At 46.3% G+C, this 22,644-nt stretch overlaps 2 protein-coding genes across 4 annotated transcripts in view; both read left to right on the forward strand.

Moving 5' to 3' along the window:
• The window catches only part of LOC144893281 (uncharacterized), a 1,021,022-nt gene that overhangs the window by 124,963 nt on the left and 873,415 nt on the right, over nucleotides 1-22,644 (forward strand). The window lies entirely within an intron of this gene.
• Nucleotides 1-22,644, forward strand: part of HERC4 (HECT and RLD domain containing E3 ubiquitin protein ligase 4) — a 237,876-nt gene that overhangs the window by 10,325 nt on the left and 204,907 nt on the right. For 2 of the 3 annotated variants that reach the window (XM_078783317.1, XM_078783318.1), the window contains exons 2-5: nucleotides 8,197-8,454; nucleotides 13,566-13,725; nucleotides 14,854-14,930; nucleotides 19,158-19,379. In XM_078783317.1, coding sequence (XP_078639443.1) covers nucleotides 8,208-8,454; nucleotides 13,566-13,725; nucleotides 14,854-14,930; nucleotides 19,158-19,379 — 706 coding nt within the window. In that variant the 5' untranslated portion in view covers nucleotides 8,197-8,207. Of the gene's footprint in view, nucleotides 1-4,970; nucleotides 6,646-8,196; nucleotides 8,455-13,565; nucleotides 13,726-14,853; nucleotides 14,931-19,157; nucleotides 19,380-22,644 lie in introns of those variants that run through there. The other variant, XM_078783316.1, reaches the window with a different exon arrangement.

A 22,644-nucleotide genomic window follows, 5' to 3' on the forward strand; every position in this document is an offset into this window, starting at 1 on the left:
AATTTTGTCTGGGTCAGTTTTTACCCCCTCGTGGCCGATCACGTGACCTAGATAGGCCACCTCTCTTGCAAACAAGGTGCACTTACTCGGGTTCAGCTTCAACCCTGCCTGTCTGAGGCACCCGAACACCTGGTCCAAATTAGCTAACGCCTGGGGGAAGGTCTTGGCATGTACTAGGACGTCATCCAGGTATACCAGGCATGATTGCCATGGCATGCCGCCTAGTACATGTTCCATTAATCGCTCAAAGGTGGCGGGGGTGTTACACAAACCAATCGGCATCACAGTGAACTGATACAGCCCCTTACCTGTGGAAAATGCCGTTTTCTCCTTCCCTGTCCGATCCATCTCCACCTGCCAATACCCACTCTTGAGGTCCAAAGTTGTGAACCAATTTGAGCCCGCAACGGCATCGAGGGTGTCATCAATCCTTGGCAGGGGATATGAGTCCTTGAGTGTCACGTTGATTAGCTGGCGATAGTCCACGCAGAACCGCGTGGTCCCATCCTTCTTTTTGACCAGCACAACAGGTGACATCCAAGGACTTCCCGAGGGCTCGATCACGCCTGCGTCGAGCATTTTTTCAACCTGCTCGTCAGCTTCCGCCCTCTTGCTCCAAGGGAGCCGTCGGGCGGCCTGACGAATAGGCCGGGCCTCACCGGTGTGGATCTGATGTTTCACCAGGCCCGTACGTCCAATATCCTCGGTGGACAAGGAGAAGAGGTCCAAATGGGACCCAACCAGTTTGTGTAAGGCCTCCCTCTGGGTACCTCCCAACTCTACACTACTACGATTTACCATCTCGCAAATGGGATCGGGCCAATTCCTAGTATTTATTGAAGGCTCCCCCTGGGGCCGGCTCGGCTGGACGTTCTCGCCCCTCACTGACGCGACTTCTCTAACTGGGGTGCAGCCAGCTATCTTCGTGCCCCTTACTATAGTGCGTGATTCTGTACTAATGTTAATTACTCGGACGGCCACCACCGGCCTGTCCGTTTTTACGAGGGTGCGGCCCACGATTAAACCAGGTATGGATCGCGCTGCCACCGGTTCGACCAGGCCGCAGGACTCCTGCCATGTGGGGCGAGCTGACCATCGGCCGGCACTATGGCCTCGGCCCCCGGAGGGATGGTCACGGCCTCAGGAGCCTCCAGCTCCACCCTCTCGGCCGTTCTCACCCCCTCCAATGGTAGCTCTTCCACCCCCCATTGCAGGATCCCCCGGCTCATGTCGATTTTACAACCGCTGGCAGTCAACAAATCCAACCCTATTAAGCATGGGTCGCACACCTCCGCCACCCAAACCTCTATCTCTCTTTTTACCGACCCCAACTTAAGGGTTACAAAACCACGCCCTATGATCAGGGCCGTTACCCCGGTAGCCAACTGCAAACTATGATTTTCCAGACGCTGGATTTTACCCCAGCCGTCTGTACTCGAATTAAGGATCACGGGGCTGATGATCGTGGCGCTGGCTCCCGTGTCCACAACGGCGTCTACCCCCACGCCGGCAATTTTGCACCGAATTGTTAAGCTACCTGTTCCAATTTGGCCACAATGAATGACCTGTCGCGTCAACGAGGGCTTCTCTCCATCCCCTACTGCCGAACACCGCCCTGCATGCCTGGCACGTTCTAGTTTCCCGGGCCCTGGCGGGGGGGGGGGGGTGTCTGTGGTCGGCTAGGCCGATCGATACGGGGCGGAGTTGAGGGCATCGTCTGACGGGGAACGTCCCGGCGCGGAGCTCGACACTCCCACGCACGGTGACCCATCCGAGCACAATTATAGCACCTCACCTGGTAAGGTGCTTGCCTCCGGTATTCCAAATTTCCCCCCCTGTATGTCCGAATTGGGGTACTCTGTCGGGGACTACCGGGTGCCACCACTGGAGCCGCCTGCCATGGTCCAGGTCCCGCTAGACGCCGATCCACCAGCCTCCGAACCATGCTCTCCAGGTCAGGGCCCCCTTCGGGGGCCGGCCCCCCGGGGGGGGGCGACCCCCATCACGGGCCCTACCTGACGCACCGCCACTGCGTGGCGCTCGCCTCCCCGGGCCAGGGGCCTCGCTGCTTCCCAACGGGCTGCAGCGTCGGCCGCCTGACTCATGGTCTGCGGGCGCCACATGGCGAGCTGTTGTCGGAGCTCCAGATCCGGGAGGGCCTGGATAAAGTGATCCAGCGCCAGGCTTTCATGGGAACTCGCCGCCATGTCCGCGTGTGCAATCCCTACCGCGCGGCGAATATCGTGAGCAAGTTCCCCGATGGTCTCCTGGGGCTTGCGTTTACGCTGCGCAAGTTGAGCTTTAACAAGCTCGCTTTGCTGCTCGATACCAAAACGATTAATTAAAGCTGCACGGAGAGCTGACAAGGTGAGAGCACCCGGTGGTAAAGCTGTCAGCACCTCCGCCGCCCCACCGCGCAGTGCCCCTACCAGGTGTACTCCACCTTCGTCCGGATTCCAACCGTTGCCTTTACACACGTACTCAAACTGCGCCAGGTACGCCCTCAAATCACTCTTGCCGTCATACGGCGCGAGTGGGACCTTGTGGGCGCCCGAAGGTCGGACCCCGCGCGTCACTCCTTGCGGGATCAACGCGGGACCAAACAGTTCGGGCTCCCACAGTACGCTATTCCCGGGGGGCTCCCGCGCATCCCCCGTCCCTCCAAACACTACCCCTCCTGGTGTCGATGCCTGGGCCGCCCTTCCGCAACCCGCTATCCACTCCATACCCGCACACCCTTGCTCACCAGCACCCCCCTCACTCCCCATAGCCAGACCTCCTTGCACACCTCCTCTGTCCATACACTCCGGACCAGTCATACATCTCACCATTGGTCCCTCACGAACACCCGGATCCAAATCAACCCCCAAGCCGACTGAAGCTCCCCTCACATCATATGCATTTCCGAATATATCGCCACTCACCTTGGCACCTCGTCTCCGCACCTCCTCTGCCACCTGCAAACTCTTTATTTGGTTAGTGAGCACATCATCACGATTCGAGCACAGACCTTGTACCAATTCCATTACCTCCTCCTTTATCTCCTTTTTAGTTTCCCTTCGTCTCTTCTTAATTTCACTCACCCCTCTTCCACCTCCTCTAATTTTTCCTTTACCTCCTTCCTCTCCCGGTGCGCCCCCTCTATCTCTTCCTCTTCCTCTAACGCCACTTTAACCGTTTCTATGTGCGTCCTCACCTCTCGGTCCTTCGTCTCCATTACTTCTGTCACCTCTTCCAACTTCTTCGTCAACCCCTCGTGTACCATCTGACATTCCTTCTGTGTCGCTATTAATTCATTTTTTATGTCTTTTTGTGTCGCTTTTAACCCCCGGATTATTGCAGTGTTCTTTTCCACTTGGTCTACGAGTTCCTTTTGTCCCACTGTCAGCTGTTCTACTCCCCTCGTCAGACCCTCTATTCCCCCTTGTAACCTCGCCGTATTATTCCTCACCTCTTTCTCCATACGCTTTTCACCTCGCTTTACCTCCTCGCGTACCCCCGAGACCTCCTCACTTACACCTTGTCGTATCTCCTCCTTCATCTCCTCCCTCTCTTTTGTAGATGCCACCCTCATCTGTCCCAATTCATCCCTCTGAGCATCCAATTTGGTTTCTACCCCGATTTTCACCTCCTCTGCTCTCCCATTTGTTTAATTTCTCGGGCGGACTGCTCCCCTATTTCCCGCAATTTGTTTTCCATCTTGTTTTCTAACCCCTCTAACCCATTTTTCACCCCCTCTATCTGATTCTCCTGGGCAGCCATTCTATTTTCCACCCCCGTTAACCCATGTTTCACCCCTTCTATCTGATTCTCCTGGGCAGCCATTCTATTTTCCACCCCTGTTAACCCATTCTTCACCTCTTTTATCCCGTTGTCTAACCCTTCAAATTTATTTCCCATATTGTTTAACCCGTCTCTTAATTGCTCACTAGTACCCCTCGCTTCGTCCCTCATTGCCCCAATTTGGTCTCCCAGCTCCCTGTTCTCTTCCATGAGGGCCCGCATTTGCAGCACGAATAGGCCCCAGTTCATCGGCGGCGCTGCTACGGTCGCGGCGACATTTGGCGCCGCCGTAACCACGTGCGCGAGAGCGCCATTTTGCGCGCCTGAAACCTCCTCCACCACATCCTCATTGCCCTCCTCCACATACATTTCCCCGAGGTCCTGGGTCGATTCTACCCCGTCTATCTCTCCCACCGACATCCCGTCGCCTTGACCAGCCATGGCGCGATTTCAAAATTCGGGTTTTTCTTTAAAACAAAACAAATTTTGGCAGCTCGTAATTTGAGCGCGTTAAGCGCGCTTCGGGTCCGACCCCGCTCCCGACACCAATTGTTACCGCCAATAGTACAATTTGTGTTCCAAAATTTGGGCTAAATAAATTTAGTCCCAGGTCCGAATCCGACACTCCTGACACCAATTGTTACGGACCGCGGATAAGATGTTCGTTTTGCCGAGCGGAGGCCCCGCGGCCCTAACAGTTACCCCGACTAACCCGATTCCCGAACGTTGGCCGGATCGCGCCACAGATATTCAATATGGAAAAGACAAAAGCGACACGGATGTGAAGAAGAAGAAGAAGAAGACGAAAAAAGGTTGAAAATACTCCTAAATTTATTCCTACTATATACAGGCTCAAAAAAACCAAGGAGAAGGAAAGATAATAAAATAATATACAGAAGATATTAGAGACACAGTGCAAATTCCTTATACAAGCTTAATTAAATCCCCAGGGACAAAACAAACAGAACAAACTCACGTACACAAAAAGGATGGACAGGCAGGAGGTGGATGGCTGGAGGGAGAGGAAGGTCCAAGGGGGTCCTGCAGCACGATCGGCGCGTTTAGCAGCCGCCGTTCCTTCGCGGCCCTGCTCAAAACTGCCGTCCAGGCCCCAATCTGCTGTTGCTGCCGCTTCTGCTGCGGCTGTGGACGTCGCGTGCTTTGCCAGGGCTCGTCTGACTCGTCTGGTCCAAACCCTCAACTCAACAACACTCTTGCACGTCTCCCTGTCCAACCACTCTTTCTCTCTTGGTCCAACCACTCTTTCTCTTTCTTGGTCCAACCACTCTTTCTCTCTCTTGGTCAATCACTCCTCACCACTGACAACTCCCTTGCTTCTTGCGCGCGCGCCTTTATAACGCCTCCGGCGATCAAGCCGCCGGCCTTCAGGACACGCCCATCGGTGTGCTCACCTCGGCCCTGGTTGGTCGCGCGACCCTTTGGCTCCGCCCTTGATGACGACGGGCGGGCACGCCTTTCTTCCCCGACCCGAGCACATGTTCAATGGTGGTTTTGGAGGGGATGTAATTGGCAATCGAGGCCTGGCAATGATGAAAGGGGATGTGAAAGGAAATGGAGATTTTGGGGATGGGAATGAAAGGGGATCTATTCTTATTTAATGCAGTGCAATGGAGTGTCATCTTAATGGAAGACAAGGCCTTACCCTAATACACATAATAAAGATATAACTATCAACCAGGGGGAAATCTATGATTGGCTAACGTGTATGCTTTATGGACTAATTATGGGATGCCCTTTGACCTTTACACTTTGGAGGTATTTACAAGGAATCATTACATTTTACAGAGGGTGATATTTACAACAATTTACTATACAATACAACACAATAAAAAAAATACAATCCTCATATCCGCAACAATATATATATATAGGTTGCATAGCTGTATAGACCGAATACAAGATTATATCCATGATGTTTGGGTGTGGCTATCAGGTTGTAATGATAGGTGCTAATGCCGGAAGTGTACTTATTGGAAAACATTGACACGGCAATCCCATGAAGGAGAATGTATTATTTCCAAGTATATATTTCTATCAACTTTGTTACCATCAAAAATGAATTGCCTTCAATTACCCCAAATTTATCCACTGTGGACTTGACCCCACATCATCTGGGGAGGAAGTGGAATTTCATGTTTGATCTGAATGTTCAAATCTCAAAATCTTACATTCTTTGCATTGGCATCACTAGTCAAATGTAAGTAGGCCCCTCGTTGGAACACCATAACGTGTCAAGAAGGGAAGAATAAACGTCCAACTTCAAAAATCTCAACAAGGGTTCGACGCTTTCCCTCTACCCCTCCAACAACTATTCCTCTTTGAATAATATGAATTTTGTATGGGAATCTAGTTATTGTAAAAAATGTAATGTTTTATTTTTTGGGTCTGTCATTCCCAGTGTGGTGAATATCTTGCACTGTTTTCTTGGTGTGTGCAGTCAGCAGGTGATGTTTGGTTGGTCCATACGTAGTATTTGTGTTCTGAAATTGCTGAACAAACCAATGGATGGACTTGCAATTTTCAGCCCATGTGTAATTTAAATCCTTCCTGAACTTTCTTGACAATAAAGTCTGATTTTGTCTCGATTAACAACTCGACAAGTTATTGTTTTTTAGGTTATTTCTTCAAAATAACCTAAGAGTGGGTCTCTGTGTCCGGCCATACGTACTTGTACGTATGTCCTTGAACATTTAACAAAAACATCGTCAACTCTCAAACTATTCGACAGATGCAAACAAAATTTGGTACAATGCATCAGGACAGCAAGGACTCATGGGGTTGTGCGACCCACCAGATGTGCGCCCTATAAGAGGCTGAAAAGGGGGATTTTGCCTCAGTCAGGTAATTAATTTTTTCATCTGCTTAGAAACCATGGGAGAATAACCGTCAGTCCCCCACGGGACCTTTTACTGTATCTGCAGTCTGCCTTGTTTTCCTTCCTAGAGTACAATCACAAAACGTGCTCTTTTATGACCCTTAATGTCTTACAAAATTCAAACCCTCATCGATATTGCATGTGGGTAGATTTTCAAAAGTATTTTCTACATTATATTTTGAGGGTTCAACATCTTGGTAACATTCCAGGAGGATTTCTTCATGGACGACTTGTTGAATGTATCATTTGTCAATGAAAATGCAATATCGTTAGGAGTTTAGAAACGAGGTGTCCACCAGGAGATGGAAGCACTAAGTAGAAAATGTTAGAATAATTTATCGGGATCAAATGAAAATGTCCACAAGGCATGATTTTATCAAAGTTTTGTCGTTTGTTTGTTTGTAGGCAGCGTGTGGGTTTGCATTGGTTCTTGCAGAGACGCGGTGGTGCTATTGATGCAGCGCCTAATGAAAGTTTTAACGTGACTTTTGAATTTGGCCAGGAAACGATAGCTTGCCTACTGTTTGCGAAGGACACCGTAGGATCTTTAACGTCCACTAAATAATACCGGCAGTCGGGACGCCCAATGTGACGTCCATCTGAAGGATGGCACACATTGTTATATCGCCTTGCCTGCAAAACATCCGGGCGACATTTTATGAATGGGCTGAGATTTCAACATGGACTAGACGGCGCAGGCAAGTGCGCATAAACTCCATGCTATTCTGCCAGCCAGCACCTTAAAACTACCTGATTATCAAAGGGAGGTGCAAAGCGCCCCTCCCTTTATATAAGGGATAGTTTCTCTGTATGCAGCTTTAACATGGGGACTGAAAATACGTTTCTCGGCTTCTACTGGACGAAATTGGCTGCAAATTTCAGAAGTAAATGCTTTGTATTGTCGTGTGACTGCTCTCAGTTACCACCGGGAGAGTCACGGAGGGCAATCGAGCGTTACTCTAAGGCGTTCAGTTAAAATGCGGATTTTATATATGCAGGGGAAGATGAAGGGTCTTACCTGTCGATCCCGCCAGCAGTCCCAAAGCCTGCAAAGAAAATAAACTTGAACAAAGACGGGAATTAGAATGTACAGAAATAACCAGATTTATTAAACGGAATGCCGATAAGAAAACGCGACGGTAAACTAGATTTCTAAACAGGACACCCGACTTGAACCACACCCGACTTGAACACCGACGAAGGAAAAGATAATGAAAGTAAAATAACAGTGTGTTTTATCGTTAGCTAAACTTGGCCATGCGTCTCGCCTGAATTCTTCCAGGACCCTGCGAGCAGTCTCGACGCGGCTCTGGTGTTGGCGGGAAACCGCTCGTCGTTTGGCGCGCACGCACAAAGTGGCTTTTCTATGCCCCTGGCATTTTCCCCAAGAATGTTATTTAGAAACCACATCAGAAAATAGATGGCATTCTTTGACCGTTGGGTGTATTAGCACCTCCTTGTTCAGTTTCTGCCAGATAATTGTCTAACTTCAAACCTGTTTGTGTGTTTTCCCACAGACTGTTTATAGATGATGCAGTGCTGGGGAGGCACTTCATTTGGACAACTGGGTCTCGGTGGGATTGATGAGGAAATTGTCACCGAGCCACGATGGTGTCCTTTTTTTGAGCCTGGTGTCGCAGGTACTGGATCACATGTGAAAGATGTGGGATGTGGCCGCAGACACACTGTCTTTTTGCTTGGTGATGGTACCATCTACAGCTGCGGCTGCAATGATCTTGGCCAGCTGGGCCATGAAAAAGGTCGCAAGAAACCAGGTAGGCTTACTAGTTCTGAATGGCTGCCTTATCTGTTTATATTCGAGTTTCAGTAATCGAACGCTAAACAAGCCTCAAAGGGAAGCTGCTGGTTAAAGCTGACTGTTGTCACAGGTAACATCAACAATCAGGTCTGCATTGTGCTTTATATAAATATATTCTTGTAAAGAAATTGGTGGGTGCCGGAATTGGTGGGTGGGTGCCGGATAACCCTGGTGTTGGGCTAGCGGCTAGGATCCTGGGTTCGAATCCCGGTCGATCGCTTAATTAACGCCAGGGGGGTTGACTCAGCCTGTCATCCTTCCGAGGTCGGCTAATTGAGTACCAGTTCACTGGTAATTCCCTGTTTGTCGTTAAAGGCGGCAAAAAGGGTTGGCGTCAGGAAGGGCATCCGGCCGTAAAACATTGCTTCAAAAAGGGGACCAAAAAACAACAACAACCACGGTTCCCGAAAAAGGCCAACCCCCGCTTTGCGGGGAAAAATGGCCTCTAAATGTGGTTATTTTTATTTTATTTTATAAAGAAATTGTATGTTTAATTTGTGTTTCTTGTGGGAAATAACATTTAAGGAAGACCAAGCTATGTTGTCATTGACCTTGAGCACATGGCTTTGTCTTTTTGCAAGCCTGAGCATCTATATAACAAGCCTGGACAGTGCAGTGTACTGGAGGGGTGAATGGAGGGCACACAGAGCAATGTAGCTGCAAAATAGCATTCCTTTTTAGGTCATCTCATCTCTTGTTTCTCAAAAAGATTAACTTATAGAATAGGTCGTGATGTCCAGTCTGTCCATCTGTTAACCTTTTGCTATTTGTGCAACTCCTCCCTTGTCACCTTGCTGATTTTTCTGAAACTTGACACATGAATACAAGACAGTAGCCCGCACAATTACCCGGGCTTCGATTTCAGATTGGGGCTCAAAATTCCGTTTCCCATCCACCATTCTGTTCAGTGATGAGGCTGCTTTTTACGCAAGTGGTGAGGTGAAGCGACAGAAGACCTGCTACTGGTGGCAGGACGACCCTCACTGGTTTACTGCTTAAAGGAACAAGGTTCCGCTCGTGTGATGGTGTGGTGTGGCATTTCGAAAGACTGCATCATAGGCCCCTTCTTTTTTGATGGCACAGTCACAGGAGTCGCAAACTTGCATATGCTCAATGAGGGAGCATTCCCCAGTGGCTTGAACGCAGATGGGGATTTCCCAACGTGGTTCCAGCAGGATGTCGCTCCTGCCAATTACAGCATCCACGTAAGATAGTGGTTGAACCGGCAATTTCCTGGTCATTGGATAGGCCGTCGAAGGCCTTTGGAGTGGCCGGCGAGGAGCCCCAATCTCAGCCCAATGTATTTTTTTTTTTTTTTTTTTTTTTTTATCTCTGGAGTCATTATGCGGAAAAGATTCGGAGTGCTGCACATTTATGGGAGCACATCAGCGACGCATGTAACACCATCACTTCTGACATCATTCACCATGTGACTGCTGACTGGGTACTTCGTCTGCATTTTTCTATCAGTCATAATGGTGGACACATTGAACACATTCTGTGAATACAGGCTGTTTTCATAATTTTGCCCTACGATTCCAGACTTATGGGATGGTTCTCCAGACTTATGGGACACCCTGTAGATGTCAAATAACTCAGGAAATACCCCCTGAACTCCAGTTCCATTCATCATTGGTACTGGGGATGGCTACCTAGCAAAAACAGAACGCAAAAGGTCTTCAATATCTTTTAAAAGACGTGGAAGATTATTAACTGCCCCAGGATGAATCAACACTGGTTGGTCAGGTTGGCAATGCATTGTTCCACACACTGCAGGAAATCCCAGGCAATTTCAAGCAGATCGCTCACAGGATTCTTGACGCTCTGCCAAAGCAGCCAGGCATCATATTCAGTACAGATATGTACAAGACTTGATCGGTGAAGGGAATAGAGCGTGAAAGGTGTGGACATGGTGGAAAGTTGATCGTCACGGGGCCGATGACCAAGAAGCCTGTCAATTGGAGGATGTTTCTGATGAACGATGACAAGAAATAAGAAGTTAGTCAAGTGCTTTGTGATGTCTGGAGCAATAATAACTTTGCATCAAAGCTATCACACAAAAAAAGTGGTTGCTGTCGCAGAGTGATGTGTTCTTCATTGCTCTCCATCATGCCTTACATGTTTACTTAACTCTGCTGTTTGACACTGGCACAGGCAACCAAAAGAGATTGGTGAACATCACAGAACCGAACTCAACAGTGACAGACACTGACAATTCAGACTCTGATGATGTGGATGATGAGACAATACTAGCAGACTGTCAGTTTTTCTCTGGATAACGTGTACAGTGATGATGCCTAGACAGCACGCTATGTCTCAGATGAAGAGGCAACACAACAATATTAATATATGGGGCTGTCATATAGCTTTATTAGACTTGCTTTTGGTTTGTTTTCCCACACCTGATAGTGGAATGGATTCCTCGAGTCTGAAAACATATAAAATGTCATTTAATTCAAATTTGTATGTTTTCAAATGACAGAGATACTGGAATCAGTACTTGTTCACTATTTTAAAGCAGCCCTCCTAGATTTTCTCAATTCTAGCAACATATATGATGTTTATAAATGCAAAACTCACCTAGATATGGTGACATGCAAGCAGTGGAAGGATAATAGGAAATACAAATATCATAAATTGCAAAATGAATTTGGAGTTTTATTGTTTGTCGGTGAGGGGGATAAAATCGGGATTTCCGTCAAACAACTGATGTCATTTATAATGAAAATGCACTGCTGAAATAATATTTATGATAAATGCATAACTGACACATCGTTGAAGAGCCAATCCAATCATCTTCCATATGATATGAAACATTCATTGATTGGTGCATTCAATTGGCAGTGGCAATCTGTGAATCAACCATACACCCTAAATTTTAGGATGCAAAAAGTGCCATGGGGTACCTATCAATAAAGGGGTCTAAAGTATGTGTTCCTCTCTATATTTTTCCTGTTAACGTCTTTTCTCTCCACCAGGACATCCCAATGAACAAACAATTACCTGCCCCATACTGTAGTGGGGAGTTGGGGGAGGGGGTGCACGGTCAGCATATCCAGCCCATGGACTAATAGGCCTGATGTTAATATATAGTTTATATACAGTATTTAACATCATGCTTATCTGCTCTGCCAACACTGGTCTGTGTCATTTGATGTATTATAGACCTACCTTTGCTCATACAACATGATAGCCATTCTTCACAAGAACAGTCACATAACTGATCCACCCAGACTTCAACTGCTTGCAGGCATCCATAACTTCATGTCTTCAAGGGTGTAAATATTGTTATGTTTATCGGGGTAGGTTAGAGAATACCGTAGGAAAGGTAGGATTGAATAGGAATAGTATGGACCGTGTGACGTGTAGGAGCATTTTGATGTAATAAGTAGGGAAAACGTAGCTTAATGTTGTGTTTAAATGTGCACAACCTTAAGGGGGGGTGATGTTTAAATGTGCACAATCATATGGGGGGAGGGGGGGTGATGTCATGTTAATTAGTAGTAGGGATTAAGGATGTTTTCCCCTGTTCGTCATACCCTCTGTGGCCATCCCTAACATTTATATCAGCCGCCGGCCAAGCGATTCACGCTCCAATGAACAAAATAAGGCAAAGACCCGCCGAGGAGAGGTGGAGCTACAATGATTTGATGGACGGGACCGGCAGGCCACACCCCACCCCCGAGTGATCTGGATGAGGTGGGTGGGGCGAGCATGCAGTAATAGAGAGAGAGGGAGAGAGGGAGAGAGAGAGGGAGGGAGAGAGGGAGAGAGGGAGAGAGGGAGAGAGAGAGAGAGAGGGAGAGAGGGAGAGAGAGAGGGAGGGAGAGAGAGAGGGAGAGGGAGAGGGAGAGAGGGAGAGAGAGAGAGAGAGAGAGAGAGAGAGAGAGAGAGAGAGAGAGAGAGAGAGAGAGAGAGAGAGAGAGAGAGAGAGAGAGAGAGAGAGAGAGAGAGAATGAATGAGAGAATGAATGAGAGAATGAATGAGAGAATGAATGAGAGAATGAATGAGAGAATGAATGAGAGAATGAATGAGAGAATGAGAATATATATATGAATATGAATGAATGTTCGAGAGACTCTAGAGAGCGTTTTAAGTGTGCCCATGTGGAGGCTGGTGCTGGTGTGCTGCGGGACGTGGCCGTGCTTCCCTTATCTAAGCGGAGGATTTTTATGATCACACCGAAGGATTGTGGACGCAGGAGAGGGGAATAAGGGCCATGTACCCTGCTCGCCTCGCTCCCGGGTGCCCTCGGCGTCGGGCTTTGCCGCCATTTTCCGGGCTTCCCGCCTATGTGGCTTCGGGCTTCAATGGCTGCTGACTTGCTACAGGATCCATTTGGGCCAGCGGAGTGCCGGAGCGTGTCTTTTATTTTCTTACTTCACCCTGTGTGTGTGTCTTGTGAGATGATCTGTTTGTGTGAGATTATCCTCGGCGTAGCATTTTTACCCCAGCACTTCTTTTATTTATTCTCATTCCGCTCCTTGCTTTGTTGTACATAATTATTGTTACATTTTTGTTGTGTTTAGTGGTGGATTCGGAATAAACCTGTGTGTTTGTGAGAATAAACACTTCGTGGTTCTTCGGTCCCGCACGCGTCAGAACTTCATAATTGGATCGCCTTGGGGGTTAAAGGTTGTTCAGCTCATCCGTCCACAGGTCGGTGGTAACCAGCTGTGGACAAGACCTTGCTTTTTGTAAACGCAAGATAATTCACCAAATCTGGATATAAAATGGATGGAAAGTTTGTCTCGCTTCTGGACCCTATTGTATTCAACAATTCATACGGGTGCGGTTAATACACGGTCGTGGTTACTACACCGGAAAATTCGGTATTAATAACGGTCATCATTGTTATAATGGTATAAAATACAAGTGTAAGCTTTGAGTAAATTATTGATGTTGATTTTGTGCAGCTAAGCAAAATGATAGTCGGGTGGGGGGGGGGGGGGGTACCTATCCCATGCTGTAGTGGACCTCGGCGTCCGGCTTTGCCACCGTTTTGTAGTGAAAAAAATTATTTTTATTTCATCATCTTTTCTCTCATTTATTTCCATTTTTTACAGAACAGATCAGTGCCTTGGATGCTCAGAACATTGTGGCAGTGGCATGTGGAGAGATGCACACACTGGCTCTCAATGACAATGGACAGCTTTTTGCCTGGGGCTTTTCTTTAGATGGCCGACTGGGGCTCTCAAATGTTGACGAATGTGTCCGTGTACCAAGGTACTAAACAAAAGACAACTTGATTCTGAAGGAAAATGCATCATATGACTGTTTGGAAACTTTCGTGATTTTTATGATAAAGGAAAGCGTGGTAAACCAAGAATACTTTTATGCGCTGCTTTACCTAGTCCTTGTTGCAATATCAATAAAAAACTAGTCTTGCTAATATCTATGTGTCGGCAGACAGGTATAACAATGGATGAAATCAACAGGATGTTTGAGGTATGCTGGGCGCAATGGGAAGCAGGAAGCTGGCGTTTTGGGCGTTAACTCTGTCGGAGTGATTATTTTGCTCTTTTATTTATTTATTTTATTTATTTGCTTTTTGCTTCTTATTTATTTATTTATTTATTTGTTTTTGCTTTTCTTTTTGCAATGTTTTTTCACTTCATCCACTTCATACCACATCCCTAGTTTGCAGCAGGTCTCTTGTGCTCCAGCGAAGGGTTAATGCCTGAAACGACTGCTTCTTGCTGCTTCTTGTGGCTTCTTGCTTCCCAACGGCCCTTAGCATACCTTGATCCACGTCCTGTTTATCTCCCTCTAACTGGCTCTCCTGCCCTTGGGCAATGTGCTGCGGCACATTCTTGGAAATGCACTTTATAAATTGTTATTTTTGAAAGAAATTTTATTGATCACAAAATATACTCTATATCATAAGTTAAAGGAAGATGATTTGTAATCTATAGTGTAATCACTGCTGTTGATGATTGAAGAATTGTGAAGAATATGATTAGTCACGAGGTGAGCAAAGTGTGTGATAGACGTAGCACCACTTATATGAGCGGTTGCTTGCTGACATGGATGTATGTGGCAACACCCAATTGGTCACTGCTGCGACCAATTGAAGAGTGAATAAAGGCAAAATAGCGACAGCCACACAACCTCTATTTATTATAGTAAGATGCGTTGTTGCTTCATGGTAGACCTAATCAGATTATTCCTTTTTCATATATCTGTTGTTTGTGGTTGTCTACATCACCTGATGCAATAAACATGCAAGCTGCATGGTGAATATGCATCACAAGTCTGAGAAACACTTATATTTTGTAAAATATTCTGCAATTTCTACAAAGGGCTGTCCACTGTGATGTTGTTTCTTATTTTATTTAATTTTTTTTTTTACAGGTTGGTGAAGAGCCTCTCAAATGTGCAGCTACTGCAGGTGTCCTGTGGTTCTAAACACTGTTTGGCACTTTCTAATGGTAAAGAAAACATTTTTTTTCCTTTTTTTGTACACAAGATCGAGGCTCGTATAAGAGCTAACATTAAACACAAAAAAACATAAACGGACACATATAATAAATGGAGCTGCAGACAAGATGGAGAGAGAGAGAGAGAGAGAGAGAGAGAGTGAAGCACACAAGCACATCAACAGTAGAGAACAGTGACAACGGGAGATCTGTGGAAGGGTGAGTGTTGGGGGGGGGGGGGGGAGGAGGAGGAGGTGTACACAGTTGACACCACGAGCATTTCAGTGTTCGTGAGAATTGACACTATAAAACAAATTGACACGACTTGGAATTTCAGGAATGAAGTCGGAGATTGAAAGAGGTGGATTTGGGGTGTATTAACGTGGAGAAAAGATCAAGGTTTTGGAAGAGGGGGGAGATAAGATATGGTGGTGAACAGCTGTTTTGAAGACGGGGAGGGAGGAGTGGGATTGAAGACATTGTGGGAGTTTGTTCCAGTGGCAGGAAAAAAGAGGAATGAAAGAGTGAAGGTGAGCAGAGGGCCTTTATTTTGGCATTTTTACCAGAAGAGGGTTGCTGACAGATCTTGTGCGTCCTGAAGGAATATTTGGGGAACAGAGCTGGGGGAGCTTGGCCAGAGAGGAGTCGTTAGAAGACAGAAAGACCACCAAACTGTCTGTGAGAGAGAAAGGCCTTTGTAATCGGCTTCATTGTGGGAGATACCAATGATTCTGAAAGCTTTGGTTTCTACAGCGTGAGGCAGGAGCACCAGCCCAGAGGGGAGAGCAGTATTCCATGGAGCTGCGGGTGAAAGCTTTGTATGTGGTGAGGAGTCAGTATTGCCAAGGAAGGACTTCGCACGACATAGGATGCCCAATCTACGACTGGCTTTGGAGGCCAGCTTGGAAATGTGGTTTTCCCAGGAAAGATCATGGCTGATAGTGAGACCAAAAAGCTTGAGTGACAGAACTTATTCGATAGGATTGTTGAGAAAGTAGATGGGAGGGTTTTCCAGACGGTCTTTTCAGAGAGACGTAGTGAGAGTGTGTGATTTGTCAGGATTGAAAGACATGTTCCACTTGTTTGATCAGTTTGTGATTTTGTCCAGGTCTGCAGAGAATGAAGAGGCTGCAGACTGCCGATCTGAGGGATGAGATATGGAGCGGCAGAGAGTGGAGTGATCAGCAAAGAGATATAGAGGATTTTCCAGAGAGTTGGATAGATCATTGATGAAGACCAGTTAAAGCACAGGGCCCAGAACACTGCCTTGGGGAACTCCAGCCTGAACAGGAAGGGGAGATGAGAGAATTCCATTCAAGGCCACACGTTGACTGCGACCAGAGAGGAAGTTTTCAAGCCATGTGTGGAGGTTCCCATGGATATCATAAGAGGAGAGTTTGGAAAGCAGGGTGGGGTGCCAGATCGTATCGAAGGCACGATATATGTCAAGGGAGACTGCTCTGATTTCCTGTTTGGTGTTCAGGACCTCCGTCCATTGTTGAGACAGTAGAAGCAGCATGTAATGTTATTTTAGTCTTTAAAAACGATTTCTCTCCAATTGCAAATTCAAATTTTGCAGAAGTTCCTGGCAATGTATGGAATTTAATGTTTGGGCATAAATATTGTAATGTGCATGCGAAGTAGTAAGTGCACATCCCCTTCCACCCCACCCCTCCCATTCTAATTGTTTGAAATATCACAGCTGCATGTACTGCGTGATTGTGTGATTTATTGGAACTATTTTGAACAGCCCAAATTTTGTCCCACAGATCTGGTATTCACTTAATCCCACCTTCTCCATTATAACTAAAAAATAAAACCCTTTTATTATCACATCTGTGTGCAACTCTGGGATTGTATGGGTGAAAATCCTTCCTTATAGTACGGAACTTCGTATTTTTGTAATGACCCATACGGAGGTTTCCATATTTTTGTCTTCAGAAAAACATGCTACAAATTTTTGGGAAATGAGGTGCTATTCTGACGAGCTGATTCATTTCTTATCCGTGTAGATTTGTGGAGAAGTTATCCAGGTACAAAAGCTTGCAGGTGCTTTACTGTGGTCACATGTCCATCATGCAGGAGAAAGTCTGTATATGTCTGTAAATACGGAAATAGCATCCATTGTTGGAGTTTCACATTCCTGTTCCCTCCTATGAACTTCATGGAAAATACCAAAGTGCTATCTTTACATTGCATTAAGTACAAAAAGATGTTTTACAAAAGACACTATTCTGCTGCACACAAAATCTGATAATGTCTGTTGGTCTTGATCAAGTATTTGATCACATCAATATGAGACCAATACATCTTAACGAGGATGTGCTGGTTAGAATTGTTAATTCTACCTGTCTCTTTTTCGAGAACGTTACCAATTTAACCTCCCCTGTGGACTTGCTATTAAAGCCGCACCAAAATGTTTTCTCAAGTGCTAAATCTGCAATAACTAGGCACCACACCAAATGTGTTATTGCAGAATAATAATTTATTGTAAGAAAGCACAAAATGACAAACGGAGAATCCTTGGATAAAAGATAGATGAACATGAAAACGGGCAGATAAATATATAAATAAAGTACACTCTCGATCCGACAACGGGTCGAGTATCCACCAAGTAAGTGTATGAGCAGAAAACATAATTGGGCAGTGAATGCTCTGGTTTGCACTGCTCAGGCCTTGATCAATACGAAAAGAATAGCACAAAAAGAACAAATTAACGTGAAATGTTGCAACAGCGAATAATTTTCGAATTTCTATAAATATGCCGGGTTGATGCATCCTTGGTAGTTGTAATACAAATCGAGATGGTTTCAGATCTCAATCTGTCACAAGTTCTGTCACTCAAGCTTTTGGGTCTCACTATCAGCCATGATCTTTCCTGGGAAAATAGTTGTAGTAATACAAATCGAGATGGTTTCATGCTACACCAATGGCCAAGAGATCTAAGGGTTGACATAGATTGGACGTTTGTCCGAAATACCCGTGTGGATCGGGCCTACAACTTGTTCAGTTTTGTGTTCAGAACGTTTTACAGAGCACTGTTATGAAACAACAGAGATGGCTAGATCTTGTGGTTATCTGTCACGATTAAGCAGAAGAAACGACCGTCGCTCAAAACCAACACCATCTCGACCGAGCAACCAGCATATGGACACGGGCGATTTGAGTGGTGAATCAAACACCTGTGGTGGCCTGCCGGCGACCAATGTCACCTCTCTAGATATGCTGGCAAACATCGCCGCCACTTTGCACTCCACATCTGAAGAGCTCAAAAACCCTAGCTAACAATGCCCATGACCACCTACTACCCTCCTCCAACATCCCCCGAACATCCAGTCAAACTTGACCTTTAAACTGATTTTCATTCTGAAAGGAGAAGTAATGTTTCTGTTTTGTGAAATTATATATACGCTCTTGCGACTCGAGCGGGATTACGTGAGATTTCATGAGAGTATGCCACAGCGTAGGCCTGACGAGTGCTTGAGTAAGCTTGGTAAGGCAAGTAGTGCTTGAGTCTTGTTATCTTGCACCACTCCACACTCCTCTCGATCCTCCATAAACCATCACCCCCACAATACCGTCCCCCATCCCCCTCCACAATCCCCCATCAACCGTGTTCCTAGGTGGTGTAGGTGTTGAGTGCGTTCAGCGTCGTCTCCGTGCCGTATTTCTTCTAGAGTTAAATACAACTGATTTTACTTATCCATTAATACATGATCCCTGATAAACCGTCATTTGAACGGAAAGGCAAACCTACTAATCTGTAGTGAACATTTGACCAACGTTTTCATCTGCACTACCCACACCACCATCTTCATGAGCACGATCTCCGTCTCATTCGCTCGTACAAGGCTCCAAACAATTCGGATCTCCAATACCCACAAAAGTGTTTCCATCACTAATTTTTTTTCAATAGTTTCTTTAAAATCCCACTGATCCGTTTCAACATACTGATAATCTACAGAGTTTCTAATGACGGAGGAATCATTATTGGAATCCGAGCTCAGAATGCACTGTTTTTCTATGTAAATCCACCATTTGGTTCGAAGTGAGTTAATGGTGTGATCTCACTGGTGAAATCAAAATCGACACTTAAGAGCTATTTTCGACACTTTCTGATTGGCAAAAATATATATATATCCACTTCCCTTAAAATTGGACCGTGATAAATGATTTTTCAATGGTTTTCATTAAATGTGCATTTCGGTTCCCTTTTAAAAGATGTCTGTTTGTGTGCAGATGGGCAGTTGTTCAGCTGGGGCAGTAACCAGTATGGACAATTGGGTCATGGCCGAGATACAGACTGGACTGTTATGCCTCAATTGCTGCAGACCTTGGTTGGGATTCCCCTGGACCAGCTTATTGCCGGAGGGTCCCACAGTCTTGTGCTCACATTCTCGGGTGCTGTCTTCTCCTGGGGACGGAATCGTTTTGGGCAGCTTGGGCTCGGCGATGAAATAGGTACATTGTTCATGATACTGAGTTTAATTAAATACCTCTTTTCTGCTCGGTCGTTAGGTGAAATGTGTGGCGTTGTCTTCCTTGCGTGTGACAGGATTATTGAGGACTATTACCTCACTTGTCTAAGACTTTCGTAATACTGGGTATTATTGTTAACTGCTAATTGTAGTTAACTACAGCATTACCTTGTCGAGGAACACAAATCCTCTGAGGAGGGTTAGTCCCCAGGGAGGCTAGTTCAGCTGGGGGCTGCCCTGCTTCACCTTTCATTTTGTATAATTTCATCATTTTCATGCTTTGAAATGTCGTTGAACAAACATAAAATATTGTTACGGGACCACGGCGAGGATGTTGTTTGCTGAGCGGATGGCCGCCGCACCCGAACAGTTACCCCGACTAACCCGATTCCTGAACGTTGGCCGAATCGTGCCACAGATATTCAATGGGGAAAAGACTAAAACGAAGGATGTAAAGAAGAAAGAAAGACAAAGGGTAAGGAATACAAATATAATTTATTTACTATTTACACAATTGAAAGAAACCAAGGAAGAAGGAAGGATAAGAAAATAAAATACAGAAGAGGAAAGGTGACACAGTGAAATTCTAGCTTATCTAAACAGGCTTAACTTATACCCTGGACAGAACAAACAAAGACAGACTCACACGAATGGGGAATGGAGGCAGGAACGATTGGCTGGACCGGGAGGAAGGTTCAGCTCGGACCACAAGCTGGAAGGCTTTGCAGGGCGCACAGCAAGCCGGGCCTCGTCAGGCTGGGAGCGAGCAGGGTGACGTCGTGCACTTCTCTCAAGGCTTCCCCCGCGCTTCTCTCGCGCACTTGTGTTAAAGGCTTCCTTCTCGCTTCTCTTCCCTCCTTGCGCACTTCTCTCTGAAGCTCATCCCTTTGCAGAACTCAGAACTCCTCTCTCTTAGTCCAACAACTTCAAGGCTTTCGCGCGCGCTCTTTATAGCGCCTCAGGCGATCAAGCCGCTGGTGTCCAGGACACGCCCATAGGTGAGCTCGCCTCGGCCCTGATTGGTCGGCACGGCCCTCTGGCTCCACCCTTGATGACGAGAGGCGGGCACGCCCAGGATTCGGCAGCTCCTCCCCCTTCTTCTCCGAGCCGACCTCGTGGCGAATGGAGTCGCGGAGGGAACAGTTGGCAATTGCTGGAAGGGGAATGGGAATGAAAGGGGATCTACTCTTATTTCACTTGGTGCAATGGAGTATTTAAATTAATGGAAGACACAGCCTTACACTAATACACATAATAAGGATATAACTACTGAACAGGGATATATGGTGTCCTTCGTGTGTTTTATGGAATTAACTACGGGAACGCCCTTTGACCTTTATACAACAACAAATGCAGGAAGGAGGGTGACATTTTACAACAATTCATTACACAACAATAAAAAAAAAAACATTCTCATATCCACAACAATATCATATAAATGTAGTTTAACAAACACATTAAAATCACATCAACATAGAAGAAACATATAAATATATGAGAAACAGTATAGTGGATTTTCCACCAAAAGATAATGACATCAGCGGGAGAAGCCTCACCAAAAGAAATGTCAATCATCACACACATCTCGTTTTTCATTTCTGTTCCTCACAATTCTATCTCTCTTTTACACACACACACACACACACACACACACACACACACACACACACACACACACACACACACACACACACACACACACACACACACACACACACACACACACACACACACACACACACACACACACACACAATTGTACAGTATCGGTTGTTCCTAAACTTAAATAATTTAAAGGATTATTGTAAATAATAATTAATAATGTAAGTGGACATCTCTCTGACCATTCTCAGAGAGCCTCCTCAGCGTCGACGAGTCTGGCATTTCACTCAGGCCAACTGGCACGGTCTTCAAGCAGCCATCAAGCATCTGGACTGGTCTCCCATCTCTACCGCCTCTGACATCAACTCGTCCTGGGAATTCTTCCAAAGTAAATTGCTCTCTCTCATGCACAGATTTATCCCATCTCGTCTTCAGTTGTCATACCCTTCCTCCCGTCCATGGTACACAGAATCTTGTGGTGAGGCTATTGCCCAGAAACAACTTGCTTTCGTCTCCTGGAAAGCAAATCCAACGGAAGGAAATATCATTTCCTTTCACAAAGCCCGAAACAAGTGTGTGTCCACCCTCAGGAGAGCCAGGAAACAATATCTCTCCGTTCTTAGGACCGAACTCTCTTATCTGTCTCCTTCTTCCAAATCCTGGTGGCGTCTGGTCAAATCTGTTTCTGGTGTTTGTTCCCCCTCCATCCCCTCCCTCACCTCAAATGGCCACACGGCTGACTCCACACATGAAAAAGCTGAATGCCTCAACTCTGTGTTTGCCTCTAAATCTTGTGTCCCAAACCCATCCCTCTCTGTACCCACCGTACCCAGTCGTACCCAGCTGCTCCTGGACTCTGTGTCCTTTCCTCCTGACAAGGTGGAAAAGTTTCTGTCAACCCTCGACTCGGATTCTGCAACTGGACCTGACGGCATCAGCCCACGGGTCCTAAAATCCTGTTCTTCCGCTCTTTCACTCCCTCTCTCTGTTCTCTTCACCCTCTCTTTTGCTCAAGGTCATCTTCCATCTGCTTGGAAATCTGCCAACATCACCGCTTTACACAAAAAAGGTGCAAAAACAGATCCCAGCAACTACAGACCAATCAGCCTTCTCCCAATTATCAGCAAAGTCAGGGAATCCATCATTGCTTCAGATATGAAATCTTTCCTCTTCTCCAATGGCTTGATCTCTGATCATCAATTTGGTTTCAGACCTGGACACTCTACTCTGGACATGCTGCTTCTGCTTTCTCAACAATGGATGGAGGTCCTCAATGCCAAACAGGAAATTAGAGCAGTCTCCCTTGACATATCACGTGCCTTCGATACGGTCTGGCACCCCGCTCTGCTCACCAAACTCTCCTCTTTTGGTATCCATGGAAATCTCCACGCATGGCTGGCGGACTTCCTCTCTAGTCGTAGTCAACGTGTGGCCCTGAATGGGTTTCTCTCATCTCCTCTTCCTGTTCAGGCTGGAGTTCCACAAGGCAGTGTTCTGGGCCCTGTGCTTTTTCTGGTCTTCATCAATGATCTCTCTGACTCTCTTGAAAATCCTCTATCTCTTTGCTGATGACCCTACTCTCTGTCGCTCCATTCTTCATCCCTCAGATCAGCAGTCTGCAGCCTCCTCGCTCTCTGCAGACCTGG

The sequence above is a fragment of the Myxine glutinosa genome, chromosome 8 (assembly GCF_964187855.1).
Source record: "Myxine glutinosa chromosome 8, kmMyxGlut1.1, whole genome shotgun sequence".
NCBI lineage: Eukaryota > Metazoa > Chordata > Myxini > Myxiniformes > Myxinidae > Myxine > Myxine glutinosa.